Source organism: Rhipicephalus microplus, chromosome 3 (genome assembly GCF_043290135.1).
Source record: "Rhipicephalus microplus isolate Deutch F79 chromosome 3, USDA_Rmic, whole genome shotgun sequence".
Taxonomy (NCBI): domain Eukaryota; kingdom Metazoa; phylum Arthropoda; class Arachnida; order Ixodida; family Ixodidae; genus Rhipicephalus; species Rhipicephalus microplus.
The window spans coordinates 64,679,246-64,693,769 of NC_134702.1; the positions used below are offsets into that span (position 1 = coordinate 64,679,246).

The 14,524-nt window shown below is 44.9% G+C and overlaps 1 protein-coding gene across 8 annotated transcripts in view; it reads right to left on the reverse strand.

Moving 5' to 3' along the window:
• Positions 1-14,524, reverse strand: part of LOC119161260 (uncharacterized) — a 63,960-nt gene that overhangs the window by 12,432 nt on the left and 37,004 nt on the right. For 4 of the 8 annotated variants that reach the window (XR_012894271.1, XR_012894270.1, XR_012894268.1 and 1 more), the window contains exon 15: positions 4,293-4,381. The exons of 2 other annotated variants lie outside the window; for them this stretch is intronic. Coding sequence is in view for 1 of the 6 variants with exons in the window: in XM_075889667.1 (XP_075745782.1) it covers positions 181-564; positions 4,293-4,381 (473 nt within the window). In the remaining 5 variants the exon portion in view is untranslated. Of the gene's footprint in view, positions 1-180; positions 565-4,292; positions 4,382-11,889; positions 12,067-14,524 lie in introns of all 8 variants that reach the window. 2 more of the 8 variants (XR_012894267.1, XM_075889667.1) reach the window with 2 other exon arrangements.

Sequence of the window (14,524 nt, forward strand, 5' to 3'; positions counted from 1 at the left end):
GCATACGACATCCTGCAGGCATGTGTTTGAAAACAAGGATTTTCCTACAATTTTTTTTTAAAGAAATGTAACATGCAGTTTCGTGGACCATGATGTTACAAAGGTGCTCTGTCATTGTTTTCATTCAACACCATGTGCTCATATTTTTTGAAATTATGTAAGAAAAAAAAAACTGCACACCTTGGTTCAACATATTCGTGCTGTTTGGTATTTTTACGTGGGCTCTTTCGCAGAAAGGAAGAAGCAGCAGCTTGTGGGCTATTCCAGGTTAGAGGGACTGTTTTTAGTGACATGCTCTCTTTTTGTGGGCTCCTCTGAAGAGATGTTGATGCAACAGGATCCTTCCGTTTTGATGAGAAAGAATGCTTCTGTTGGTGGCCTTGCAGCGTGGTGCGGTCCTTGTTCACAAGAACACAAGCCGTGCTTGAAGGTTTCTTGGATTTGGATTGGAGATGCACTGAACTTTCCAGATTAGATCTGCAAGTAGCAGCTGTTTTATTAACTAAGTATTGCTCTTTCATTGCACTGCAGGAGTTCTCCAATACTTCATGGTCTGTGTTGTAACTGGATTGAGAAATCGGAAGTTGTACAATGAACAACTCGCTGAAAAAAATTATCACACGAGACCACTGAATGTGGTTTACCGATCATGTTTAGCATTATAAGCAGGCTTAATTGTGCTGCAGTCACATTACAATAACTACTACATTTCATTTTAATAAAATTATATAGTGCCTAGTTTAGTGTACAAAATAAAAACAATGGGTGAAATGGCTTGCAGGATCCACTTCACAATGCAAAACTTGATAAACATTTTTCCTTCGTTCTGATATTTGTGATTAAATATTTGTATCAGGTAGCACATTACATACTGGTTCTTAGCATAACTATTGTTTCAACCTTTCCGATTCAAACTGATATGAAAGACTGTGCCACTACTAATATGCAGAACCAATACATAATAGACAAAGTCGGTCGGAATGATAATTGTTGCTGATGACAGTCAAAAGTCAGGAAACTTGAGCGAGAACACTGTTTTACAGAGGAGCTGTTACATTCTAAACTATAGTATAGGCTCTTCCTACAAACTACGATGAACTTGTCAGTACTATAGTCAAGAGTCCGACGGAATCCTGTCTTGTCGGGGACAAACATAGTGCAAAATAACAAAAACAAAAACGCCGACCAAAGTGAAATACACAAAACTTAAAAAGACGTTTCGGCTCCCCACACGGGAGCCTTGTTCACAGTGACCGCAAATGGCGTAGTGCGCTCTTCTTATGCATGTTTCATCACGTGTTGCAGACATCGCGCGTACACAGGGGGGAGTGTCCCAATATTTCTGTTTAACGTATGCGCAGTAGTTTGAATGGCCAGAGATTCCATGTGCAATCGTGGTAACAACTTTCTTTTCGTGGCAATGATGCAGGCTTTATCCCAGTCGATAGCGTGCCCAGTAGACGCAACATGTTCTGCGAGGGCATTAGAAGCTACTTTCTTGTTCTTGGCGTCATTAAAATGTTCCCGGAGCCTTCTTTTGTAATTGCCCGTTTCGCCAATGTATCCGTATTCACAGTCTTTGCAGGGAATTTTATACACCATGCCGGGAAAATCATGTCTGTCCAACTTATCTTTGACATTTGTAAGACGGCCTCGGAGCTTTCGTGTCGGAACGTGAGCCACTTGGACGTCGTAGCCGCGCAATACCCGAGCGAGGGTCTAGCTGAAGCCTGGGACGTAAGGCACCGATGCGCGTTTTCTTGTAGCAATGGTGTGTGACTGAGCCGGATGCTGCAGTTGTCGCTGCACCGAGTTCATAAAGGAAAGCGGGTATTTGCAAGTAGCCAGCTCCCGTCGAACGGACTTAACATTTTCTACTGCGTCTTCTTCCTTAGAACAAATCCTCCAAGTGCGCTTTACGAGTGTAGACACAACAGAACGTTTATAGCAGGATGGGTGCACAGAATTGAAGCTTAGAAAACGACCGGTGTGTTTCTTTTCTGTACACGCTGAAAGTCAGGCGCCTAGCATCTCTTTTCACGAGGATGTCAAGAAATGGAAGGCAGCCATTTGATTCTTCTTCCACGGTAAACTGTATCGCGGCTTCCACGGAATTTAGCTGTTCCAAGAATACTGGCAGGGCATCTTGTTGCAAAACACAGAAACAGTCGTCCACATATTCAAGGAAAGTCTTGGGCGGGGCAGCAAATGAAGTGAGAGCCCGGTTTTCAACAGCCTCCATGGTAAGGTTTGCGACAGTGACGGACACAGAAGATCCCATTGCAAGAAATAAAGCAGAAACGCTTACACCCTGTATGGAGAAACTAATGCATTAGAAAAAAACATGCTGCGAATGAAATAATAAAATCAGTTTTCTTGGCAGGGTTTGGAGCCGGAAAAGCACATGCTCCCAAAGCTTGTGTCTCAACACTAGGCCAAACACACATAAAGTGATTATATTCAAACTATATGGATGTGTTCTACATGTCATGCAAAACAAATGTAAATAGAAAATGCCTTCTATGAAAGCTAGTGGTGTTGGAATAAATGCCCTCTGCAGGACAACATAACATCAGGCGAATTGCTCTTTTGGGAATATTTCATGCCAGAGATGCATTTTTCCATGCACTGTTTAAGTTAAGAAGATGCCGATATTGATCGAAAACAGTGTTCTGGGGAATACCGCAACTTCCACTGCAACTCTGTGACTATGCATACCTTAAACAACACCCAAAAAGGATCTTGCAGCCACCAGTTCCACTGATCACCAACCTCCCCAAAATGAAATGGCACTGAGTTACCTATTTTGGTCCTCAATATTTTTTGAGAAAATGAGTAAAATAAAGGCTTCTATTCAGTAGTCTGTCTGAACACTTTAATGCTGATATAAAATGAATACTGTTATTGCATCAACTACATGCACTACTAATATACTTGTCTACAACTTTTTGTGGCTAACATGTAGTGACACAAGGTAGAGTTTTTTCACAACTACATGGAGACTTTGGGAGTTTTTCAAGTAGAAGGCTCAGATAGTTACTATGATCAGAATACATGAACACACAGAATAGATGTATGTTCACAAAAGACAAACTAGACTTTGTGCACATTCACAGAGAACAGGCAACAGCCATGACATTCCTTTGTGCAGCAACGACACAGCTAGCACAAATATCCTGCCTGTTCTGCACAAGGAGAATGGAACCTGAACGTTGGAGAAAGGAGGAGCTGGTTACTACACCCACCACTTTTGATGCCTAGTTGGGCTTAAGCTCCTCCTGCCCCAGGGCTGCTATTTTATGTAGCGATGCCTTTTTAAAGGCAAGAAGACTTTTTCACACTAATCACATTTTGTCAATGGTTGAAAGCAAGTCTACCCCTGTTATTAATAATATCAGGCAAAATAGCACCCCAGATCATCTTTCTAGCTTCATGAAAGCAAACAGATTATGCAAAAAAGCAGGCATATTGTCTATGAATGCTGCAGTACTCAAGAGCCATATTTGAAGTTCATAAAATAAAACAAAGCCAGTTTGCCTGAAATTAACAATCTGTGGGTGTGTGACTGCCACAATGGGCAAGTAGAATTTTTTCTTGAGAGTTCTTCGGCTCCATTGCTTCCTCAGCATTCTTTGTTGTATCTATTGGCGGGTACAAATTAAGAAGACCCTAAAAGGCCCCACCCAGAGGACTAAAGCACGGCAGTCGATTGCCTCCACAGCTAAAGAGATAGTCAGCTCATGCACTCAGCAATGTTCTTTGAAAGCGGGTTCACTGGCCGCCTAGCTGATTGGGGTGGTCTGGGATGAACGCTCATTGGTGCAGTTTGCGTGCATCCGCCTTTGGGAAGGAAAAGATGCAGACTTCTAAAGTTTCAGCTGACTATAGTTATAGCAGTTTCTAACAATTGCGCATGGAAGGCTATGTTGCTGGTACAGCGACACTAAATCTTAACATTTTTTTAAGCACTAATTATTGAGATACCAAACTCTAACTAGACGATTTCATGTGTTGTATTAGCCAGAATCTCAATGATGACATTATTTCACCATGAGACAATAAATTTTGTTATACTAATTTGAGTTATATCTTTAAACTATTTTCCATCAATCAAAACATGCTTTTAGAAGCACAGTATCCGACAACAAAATTTTAAAAATAATAAATAAACAAATAAACATTTCAAGAGAGAAAATCTTGCAAAAAATGAAATGGTTAAGGCATATAGGTGCTTACTACCCAGCACAACAGCAGTCATTGCACAGTTGAACAGCTAATTATTACATACTTACTAAACATCATGGTACTTGCACTGAAGATAATCAGGCCATTGCGTGCTTTCCAGCTGATCCCATGAGACTGATGGCTTGGTGCTTTGCCCCTAAAAATACAGTTGTTGCTGCAGTTTTTTCTAATTATTAGTAAAAATGCATTGCTTATCGAGTCACTGTGACAATACACTCAAAACAGAGGGAACATATGACAACACCATTGGATATGGTCCAATTAATCAGACATGAAGCTTCTTATGCAGCTTGAAGACTAATTTTCATTTTCAAATAACTAACACAACATGCCCCATTACTTGTTTAAAACGAAAAATCTGGAAAACTAAACTACTAATTACTAAAGGTGTGCAAATACTTAAAATTTCAAAAAATTTTCAATTCGCACTAAAATTTTACTACTGGAACTATTCGAATTTCCTAAAGACATATACAGTGAACGTCTAACTAAAAGTGACCCCTTCAAATTTTCAATATACTTCACCTCAGCATACTGCCATATTGCCGCAAAGCTGCCTTTCAAGGTACTCTACGATCGCAAATGTATTGGTTCGCGAAAATGCTGGCTCCAACATGAAGATGAGTGATATGGCAGAGGTGGGGGCTCAATTACTGTTGTTTTGGACTTAAAGTTTGGGCAGGAAGTCTAAAAATTTTTAGCATCCAAAATTTCAGATGCTCTTATAGATTGGTCTCTATGAGGCAGATTTGAAACTTCGGACTCAAAAGGGTGCACACCCTCAGTTGGGCTTCCACAGAAGTTGAGAAAGGAAAAGAGGCTGAGGCAATAGTATCTTTGTCTTTCACATGTATAGTGTTGCTGGCAATACTTTTGACCACCAAATCATGTATATAAATATCATTCAGCTTCTGCATTGCCTCATTCTTGATAAGACAACTATGAAACACCACCACGCCTGCACATCATCAGTCTAACAAAACCGAACACTTTCATGTTGCTATCTCGTAAGGCCATGCTTAAGAATCCTCTCGCACTTTTTTTTTGGCAATTTCGCTTAGAAGTAATAAAAAATTGTCTATAAATGTTAGAGAAATATTAAAAAATATTCTATCTGATTCGAAGTTTCACTTCAAATTCGAATTTGCTTCGCACCCAAAATGTTCATATTCACCCAGCTCTACTAATAGGTTAATCTTCACTGCAACATAAATAAAAAGAAATGAATCGCACATACAGATTAAGAAATTTTCCCATCGATTCCATGAAGTGATATATTAATAGCAGACAATTGGTGCAGAGATAATTTGGCAAGATAGTGCCCTGCATATATAAAGTGTTTCCTGAAGACTGCCTGAAAATTTTTATTTCCTGTCACAGTTACCACACTTCCAGTCCTTGAGAATAATTATTTGAGGATACAACCTTAATTACAAGACAAAAATAATGCATTATAATTGAAATTAATCATGCATTTAGCTGATTACGAGGTGTGCGCAGGACTGTTATGCCTGCGAGTCCACATCAATCGCCAATGCCTCTGAAAAAGGCAATCTGTGTCAAGGCCGGCAATCGAGCCCGCCTGACGTGATCAGCTCAACGGCGTCAGCAAGCGGCGCCGCCGGTCTGTCACGCAACGCACCGCAAGCTTCCTCAGCCTGCGAGCCAGTTGAAGCAATCGGCGCCTTCCAGTCTGGCGAGTCTTATGCAATGCGTGGCAACATCCCTCGTTCTTGGCGCAACCACGCGCAGCGGCGGGCCCCATTGAAGGATTCGGACATCACGGCCAGCGGCGCTTCTGGTTGGACAAACTTTCAACCAGAACTGAAACTTCCAATCCAACTGGTGCCTATAAAAAGAAAAGCCCTGCGACGCGTCGCCAGCAGCTGACCTAAGTGTCAGAAAAGCCTCTCGTCGGTTCGAGCCCCTTCGCATTTGACCTAAGTGTCAGAAAAGCCTCTCGTCGGTTCGAGCCCCTTCGCATTTGGCACGCCCGGTGTCCTTGGCAGCCATGAGTTTCGTGGCGCCAATCGTAACCTCGTCTGCGGTGTGCCTCGTAACAGCGTGCGTGAGAAGACATATCGGCTCTTCGAGTCCCTAAACTGTCGGCCCCAGTGCCGAATTTGTAACGCCTCTATTTCTATGCTGTACATAAACCTTGCCTTAACTCACCATCGTCTCGTCCGCTCGTCTACCAGCTCTGCGCAGAAGCAATCGCGAACTGAGAAATCTACGCTACCAAACAGCTGGTGACAGTGTCGGCGGAGTTCGAAGCAGTGGCGCCTTCGGGACCGTGTTGGCGTCGCGTCTTCGTAACAGTGGTAGGCAGCTGCGGGATCAGCCGGTGTCAACGACATCGATGCGGTGAGTGCCCCTCAGTTCACCAGACTACTCTAGCACAGGTTATAGTAGTTTAGAGAAGGGCTGTGTGAAGCATTAGAGTGAGCTTTGATCGTTTCAAGCCAAGTCGAAGCGCTTTGAAGCCAAAGTTAATGCGGAGGGTGCAAACACAGGAGTGTTAAAAATTGCTTGCTCGTCTTGCTAGTAGACTTATAGTGGGAACAGCAAGTAGATTCTTAACAGGGGAAAACAGCAAGAGGCTAGTGTGAACGATGGAGAACCTTAAAGTGAAAGAAGTCACCGAAATTTGAGAGGAACTCGGCATTACTTTGGGCCGTGCGAAACGAAAGCAAGCGACCTTTGAGATCATGAAGGATGAAGGAGTGTGGGCTGAGGAAGTCGATGAGGCCTGGGTGGATGGATATCAAAGCACACCGTGAGGAGGCTGAAAGGCGAGAAGTAAAAGTTCGCGAACGTGAAGAAGCTGAAAGGCGCGAACGTCGCGAGCGTGAGGAGGCCAAGAGACAGGAACGCCTCGAGTTGAAACGAATAGAATTGGCTATCTTACAGTGTTCCAAGGTGCCTAGCGTAGCTTCTCCAACAGTTCAGGTCAGCGGTTATAGAATTCGCGACCAACTGCCATCATTCATAGTAGGCGAGGACATGGCGAAGTATCTCGTCAAGTTTGCACACGTCTGTGAGCGAAATGCTTTGGAGCGGTCTCTTTGGGCGCAGAACTGTTAGCACTTCTTCCCAGCGAAGTGTCCGACGCGATAACGTGCTTGTCAAGGGAAGCGTTTGAGAGCTACGACGAGGTCAAGGAAGTGCTCTTGAGACGTTATAAGTTGTCACCCGAGGCTTTCAGGCAAAGGTTCCGGTATGCTAAGAAGGAGAATGAGTCACACGTTAACTTTGCGTTTCGTCTTAAAGCCGATTTGATTGAATGGCTCAAGGGCAAAGGTGTTTATGACGATTGTGATGAAGTGGTAGAATGCATTGCGTTGGAGCGATTCTACCGCTGCATCGAGGAGGATGTTAAGCTTTGGCTGCAGGACAAACTTGGTGGTACAGCTAAACAAGACGGCAGAGTTAGCTGAGGAGTATTATACTTGCCAAAAGTTGCATAGCAAGGCAGTGCGCGATGAAAAAGATGAAAGGAAAGAGGGCTTTTTAAAGAAACCTGATCAACAAAAACACGCTCTGCACCGTAATTTCAAGAAGGACCCGTCTCTTACAAAGGACACTGTAGGAGAAGGGCAAACGGAAGTGAAGAAATCGAGTATGGTAGTAAACAACCCACTGATACCACACGGGCATTTGAATCACGGAAGCCGCTAAACTGCTACAACTGCAAAAAGGAAAGGCACATCGCGATAAACTGTAAGCAAAAGTTTGCTTTCGCAACAATCCGAGAATCGGAAAAGAACATGCGGTTGTTGGAGCTGTATCTCCAAGAAATTAGTGTGAATGGGAAAACATGTCGAGCACTTCGAGACTCAGCAGCAACTATGGACGTTGTCCATCCTTCGATGGTGTCTCCAGATGACTTTACAGGAGAATGCACGTGGATCAGGCAAGTGGCCAAGGAGCAGAGTGCTTGCTTACCAATCGCTATGGTTGTCATTGAAGGCCCAATCGGTAAGCTTCGCACCGAAGCGGCTGTGTCTGCCGCACTTCCCGATCATTTTTCTTATTTATTTTCTAATAACTCAGAGCAGCTTCTTGAAGAGCAGGGTAAATCGTTCTTCTCTAACTTAGCGTACATGGCCCTCACGCGATCGCAAGCGCGGAAGCTTTCGTAGAAACTTGATCTTGTTCAATCTGGCGAAGCACCAAGTGCAAAAGCTGCTGGTCTGTGTGACCTTGGCGGCGAGTCAATGAAACCTCAGACAGGAAATCCTCCGTGCGAGTCATTTGAGCAGTCACTCGAGCGGCCCGTAGCCGAAGCGACTGGCGCGGTCTGTGTCGGCGGAGGAGACGACATGACGCCATGGAGTCAGAGCGAGAGGGGTGCAACGCTTTCGCCTGTTGCGGAAAGTTGGAGTGAGCTGTCGAGGGTTGATCGAGAAACGCTCATTCGAGAGCAGCGTGAAGACCTCTCGATTAAAGCGCTAATGGAAAGCGTAAACTTGGGAAAAAAGAAAGAGGATGTTTCCTTTTTTGAGAAAGCAGGGCTCCTGTATCGGAGCTACACAAATGCGCAAGGTCGCAAGTATGAGCAGCTCTTGGTGCCACAAAAGTATCGTCGCCAACTATTGGAACTGGCGTATAAAAACGTGTGGGCAGGGCATCTCGGCATAAAAAAGACCAAGGCTAGAGTTTCCCTTGAGTTTTATTGGCCGAAATGCTGGATGGATATCGAAGACTTTGTACGCTCATGCAACACTTGTCAGAGAGCGGGGAAATCCACGAACAAGTGGAAGACACCCATGAAGCTTGTGCCAATGATCACAGAACCTTTTCGGCGCCTAGTAATTGATATCGTCGGGCCATTGCCAGAGTCAAGGCAAGGTTGTTCGTACATCCTGACAGCCCTCTGTGTAGCCACAAAATTTCCGGAAGCGATACCACTTAAGGAGCTCAATTCCCCTCATGTCGTGGACGCACTGCTATCTATATTTGCACGCGTCGAATCTCCTTCTGAAATCCAATGCGACAATGATAGTGTCTTCACCAGGTGCCTTACCTCTACCTTTTTTTAATAAATGTGGAATAAAAGTAGTGCACACCTCGATCCATCACCCGCAATCTAATCTGGTAGAGCGTATGCATTCCGTTCTGAAACGGATACCGAGAGCTCTTTGCTACGAGCACAAATGCGACTGGGAAGAGTGTATTCCTCCCGCTATGTTCGCTTCGAGATCAGCTCCTCGTGAGAGCACTGGCTTTAGCCCTGCAGAGCTTGTGTATGGCAGGAGTTTGAGAACACCATTGCTACGCGAGTCCTTGGAGGGATTCGATGAGGACCCTAATGTAGTTGCGTACATTCTAGACCTCCTTAGACCTCCTTCTGAGGCTTGGCAAAACGAAAGATCTTATGGAAAGCCACATGAAGGCTGCACAAGTGTTGTCGAAGGAGTACTACAACAAATCGGCGAAGAAGTGCGCTTTTGAAGTAGGTAGTTAGGTAATGCTGCTGCGGCCGTCCAAAAAGAACAAGCTTGAGGTTCATTGGAAAGGGCCCGCCAAAGTAATTTCGAAGCTTTCTGATACCAATTATGAAGTGAAATTAGGAAGGCGGCTGAACAAAATTTACCAGAGTAACTTGATGAAACCATACGTTCAAAGTCAAGCGCTCGCAAGTCTGCTATTGGATGCTTCAGAGGAAGAGGGAGCAGAAATTTTGAGTTCTAGTGATGTAATTGAAAGGGGATCGGAGGTAATCTTGGAGCAGTTGAACCTAGAGCCTAGATTAAGTGAAGTCCAGAAGGAGGACTTGAGAAGGATTGTTTCAGAGTTTGAAGATGTGTTTTCGGACCGTCGTGTTTCCGGGACGGTCCGAAAACACGTGATTGAACACGATATCGAGCTAACTTGTGCGGAGCCAATCTGTAGCAAGCCGCATCGTTGTTTCCCTGTGCAAAAGCTAGCCTGTTATGTCTCTGGTTCGAGTTTTGTGGTCGAAACGGACCACTTTCCTCTAACCTGGTTGAATAACATGTCGCCTAAATGTGGCCGGTTACTGAGGTGGAGCATGATACTCCAACAGCACAAATTTGACGTTCACTACAAAAAAGGAAAGCTAAATGCTAATGCAGACGCATTGACCCGTGCGTTTTAGTTAGTACCTTCTCCACCTTTCAGTCTTTCGCTGGCCAGTCGGGGCAAAACTTTGTCTTCATCACGGCCTTAGTTGAGCGCTCTCGTCCAGAGTGATCTCAATGGGTCAACTTTATGTTGTATTCTATTTCGTTACGTTGTTGTACGTGTAAAAACTTGAGTTCTCATTTTAAGAGTCTTGTGTCCCACATGTGCCTCTTGATATAGAGGAAACGAAATTCCGATAGACACGTAGCTAGGTATATTTTGTACTATACTTTGTCTGGTGTTCTGTCGGATGACCGAGGGCACTTGCTTGTGTCGTGTGTTGTCTGTTGTTGAACCGTTCTTGACAAGTTGCAGAACAATCGACAAGTGCCGAGACCAAATATCGTCAAAAGAGACGAGCGAAGCTGGCCGGCAAGTTGTGGCGAAAAGCCAGTGGAGCTGAGATCCGTCCTCAACAATGGGATGTGTTCACGGAATGGAGTCTGGAGCTGCATTCTCCCCATGACCCTGGAGGCGAACCTGGAGGAACCTGGCAGAAGAGCGCGCCCGACATCCGAGCCCTGTGGAAGCAGCTCGTCTTTCCGGCGCATTGTCTGGCGGCGGGAGTGCTGTTACGCCTGCGTGTCCACATCGAACGTCAATGCCTCTGAAAAAGGCAATCTGTGTCAAGGCCAGCAATCGAGCTCGCCTGATGCGATCAACTCAACGACGTCATCAAGCGGCAGCGGCGGTCTGTCATGCAACGCACTGCGAGCTCCCTCAGCCCGTTAAAGCAATCGGCGCCTTCCATTCTGGCGAGTCTTACGCAATGTGTGGCAACATCCCTCGTCCTTGGTGCAACCATGCGCAGTGGCGGGCCCCACTGGAGGATTCTGACATCACGGCCAGCGGCTCTTCTGGTTGGACATTGGGTTACGCAAGATACACCCGGTGCCTATAAAAAAAAAACGGTCAGCGGCTCTTCTGGTTGGACATTTGGTTACGCAAAAGATCCACCCGGTGCCTATAAAAAAAAAAGCCCTGCAGGGCGTCGCCAGCAGCTGACCTAAGTGTCAGAGAAGCCTCTCGTCGGTTGTAGCCCCTTCGCAGTCGGCGCGCCCGATGTCCATGGCAGCGGCGAGTTTCGTGGCGCCCTTCGTAACATTGTCGGCGGTGTGCCTCGTAACAGCGTGCAATTGATTGATTGATATGAGGGGTTTAACATCCCAAAACCACCATATGATTATGGGAGACGCCGTAGTGGAGGGCTCCGGAAATTTCGACCACCTGGGGTTCTTTAACGTGCACCCAAATCTGAGCACACGGGCCTACAACATTTCCGCCTCCATCGGAAATGCAGCCGCCGCAGCCGGGATTCGAACCCGCGACGCGTGGGTCAGCAGCCGAGTACCTTAGCCACTAGACCACCGCAGCGGGGCTCGTAACAGCGTGTGAGAGAAGACATCTCGGCTCTTCGAGTCCCTAAATTGTCGGCCTCAGTTCCGAATTCGTAACGCCTCTATTTCTATGCTATACATAAAGCTTGCCTTAACTCACCGTCGTCTCGTCCGCTCGTCTAGCAGCTCTGCACAGAAGCAGTCGCGAGCCGAAAAGCCTACGCTACCAAACGGCTGATGATAGTGTCGGCGGAGTTCGTAGCAGTGGTGCCTTCGGGACCGTGTTGGCGTCGCGTCTTCGTAACAGTACTTCAGAATGTGGCACTGATTTGATGTACTGCAAGCATATTTCAGATAAAAATTAAAAAAAACACGTTTGTCAGTTTCCAGGAACTAGCACTTTTGCAAGTGTTCTATTTCTAAAATTACCCAGCAAAGCAGCCCTCAGCAGAAAAAGAAATTCAATACAGCTTTGCAAACAAGCACACACTATAATCAAGTGCTTCACAGAGATGTTGGCAATAGAATCATCAAGAAGAGGCTCGAATGTGTTTCATGCTATGTGGCTGCTTGTTGGACTACCTCTCAATGACATCCAATACATCCTAATCGAATGGCATTAAATCTAAAAAACAAGTTAGCTACAGTTTCAAGGTAATGTGGTTGTAGAAGTTTTCGGCCAGCCATTCATGGGCAACGAGGGTGATATGTGGGTGAGAGTGAAATAATGTTGAGGTACATAAGGACACACTAACAATAATAATTTTCTGTTTTTATGTCATTAAATGATGATACTGTTATGAAGGCCACTGTAGTAGAGGGCTCTTGAAATTTTGGCGAACTGTGGCGATTTCCGAGTCTCTCGGGTCGGAGACAAAGACAACTAGCACTGAATGATGGTTTATTTCCTGCATAAAGCCACATGCTGTCATCACCTGAAAATCACCTAATATATTTGGCAATATATTCAAAGCTACATGCCTACATAAATCTAGCAATACTGCTAGCATTCGTGGTGACACCGAATAGTGTGATCAAATAGTGCACACACACAGTGTAATGTAGGCACATATTGCAATTCACTACATGTATTTGGTGACATCGTGTGGAATATTTGACTAAATAATGAATCCCGAGAATAGCACCAGTTACAACAAATGCGTCCGCGAATTCGCAGCAGGTATACACTGCCTCTACTTTTTAACAATATGATGTTTCAAGCACTGAAGTGCAAAAATAATCAACTCTTTCGTTACCATGCCTATTCAAATCAATCACCTGTGATCGACGCTTCGGATTGTAGATTTTAGCATGTTAAATTTGTTTCTCGTGCACCCAGCATTTTCTAGTAGTTAGTCCAGCCACTCAACTTTCAGAATCAATTTGAACTTGCCCATTTGGGCAACATAGTGATTTCTGACAGACCTTTGCATGAACCAATGTGTGTGTATTGTTGGAAAACTGCACTAGGCTGGCGAAATCGACAAAAGTGCATGCCCCTCGTGATTATACAGCAGTAACATCGAAGTTCAATAATGAAAGGAACCCTTGCACGCCAAAAATCGAATTGAAGTGTCAGCTTTGCAATTTGATATTGTTTAACAATAGTAAATGCCTGAAATTTATGCCAGCTATTCAATAGACAGCTGTTGCTATGCGTCAGGGAAAATTTATTCTACAAAAAATACTTCCGATGGTCTGCCGCATGTTTAAAGTGTCGAGATGGCCTTCTCAGCCAGTTTCCAGCAGCTTTGGTTTTGCTTGTATCGTTACATCTGACACAAGGTTGCATATAGTGTCACTAGTCGCTCCTGTGGCGTAGTCGTCACGCGCGCATGGGTGCGCACTGCAACAGACATGCACTACTTGAAACTGGTTTGCAACCCCACCAGAATTGACTGAGGACGAGCTTCGAGTTCGAGGATGGCAGCACCTCAGCTTCAAATTTTATGGAGACGATGTTTTCCGTTAGCCTGAGACAGCCACAGCCGTTCACGGGTTTTTGTTTACATCCTCAAGTTGTCTCCTCCACCGTAAGTGCGTATAGCTTCTGACCTTTGTGCACAATCTTATAGCTACTCTGGTTACGTGCGTGGTCCACACTTCGCTGGGGCACAGTGTGTTGGTGCTGACTGCAGAGCTTCTGCTGAAGACAAGAAGACCCTTGGAGCACATCTTGGCCCTGACTACGGAGCAGTGCGAGACGTTTTAGAACTGCACATGACATTGTCCTTTCTTAATACGATTTGCACGAAAATTCAAAGAAATATGCTTGGATGCATATATAGTAACGCCAACCTATGCAGAGTGAGATGGCTCATGGAAAGAGGTGACGCTAGACGAAATAGTGAAGTTCATTCGACATCTCATTTATAGAGGGATTATTCACATCACGGGTATCCATCTATATTGGAACTATATTGGGTATCCATCTATAGTTTCCAGGTGTGCTGTGACCCAACAGTGGGTCACACGTCAGTGCAGGTTTCATTCACTCTATAGAGATGGCATTATTACCTTCAAGGCTGGCATTTGGCATGTTTGTTTGCTATTTTACTGCCTTTTTCACATAAACTGAAACTCAAAGTGGCCAGAACCAGAAAACGCACACACGTTTCCTCTGTGTTGTGCTTCTGCACCCGTAAAAGGCACAATGATCCATTAGTTGCGCTAAAATCTTCAGGAGCAGCAGGAAGAATGCACGCACGTATTTGAATGAAGTGTATTTAAAAACTGCGACAAAACAGTGGCAAGCAACACAGCATAGAAATAAGCCGCCACTACCCTTTATCAAA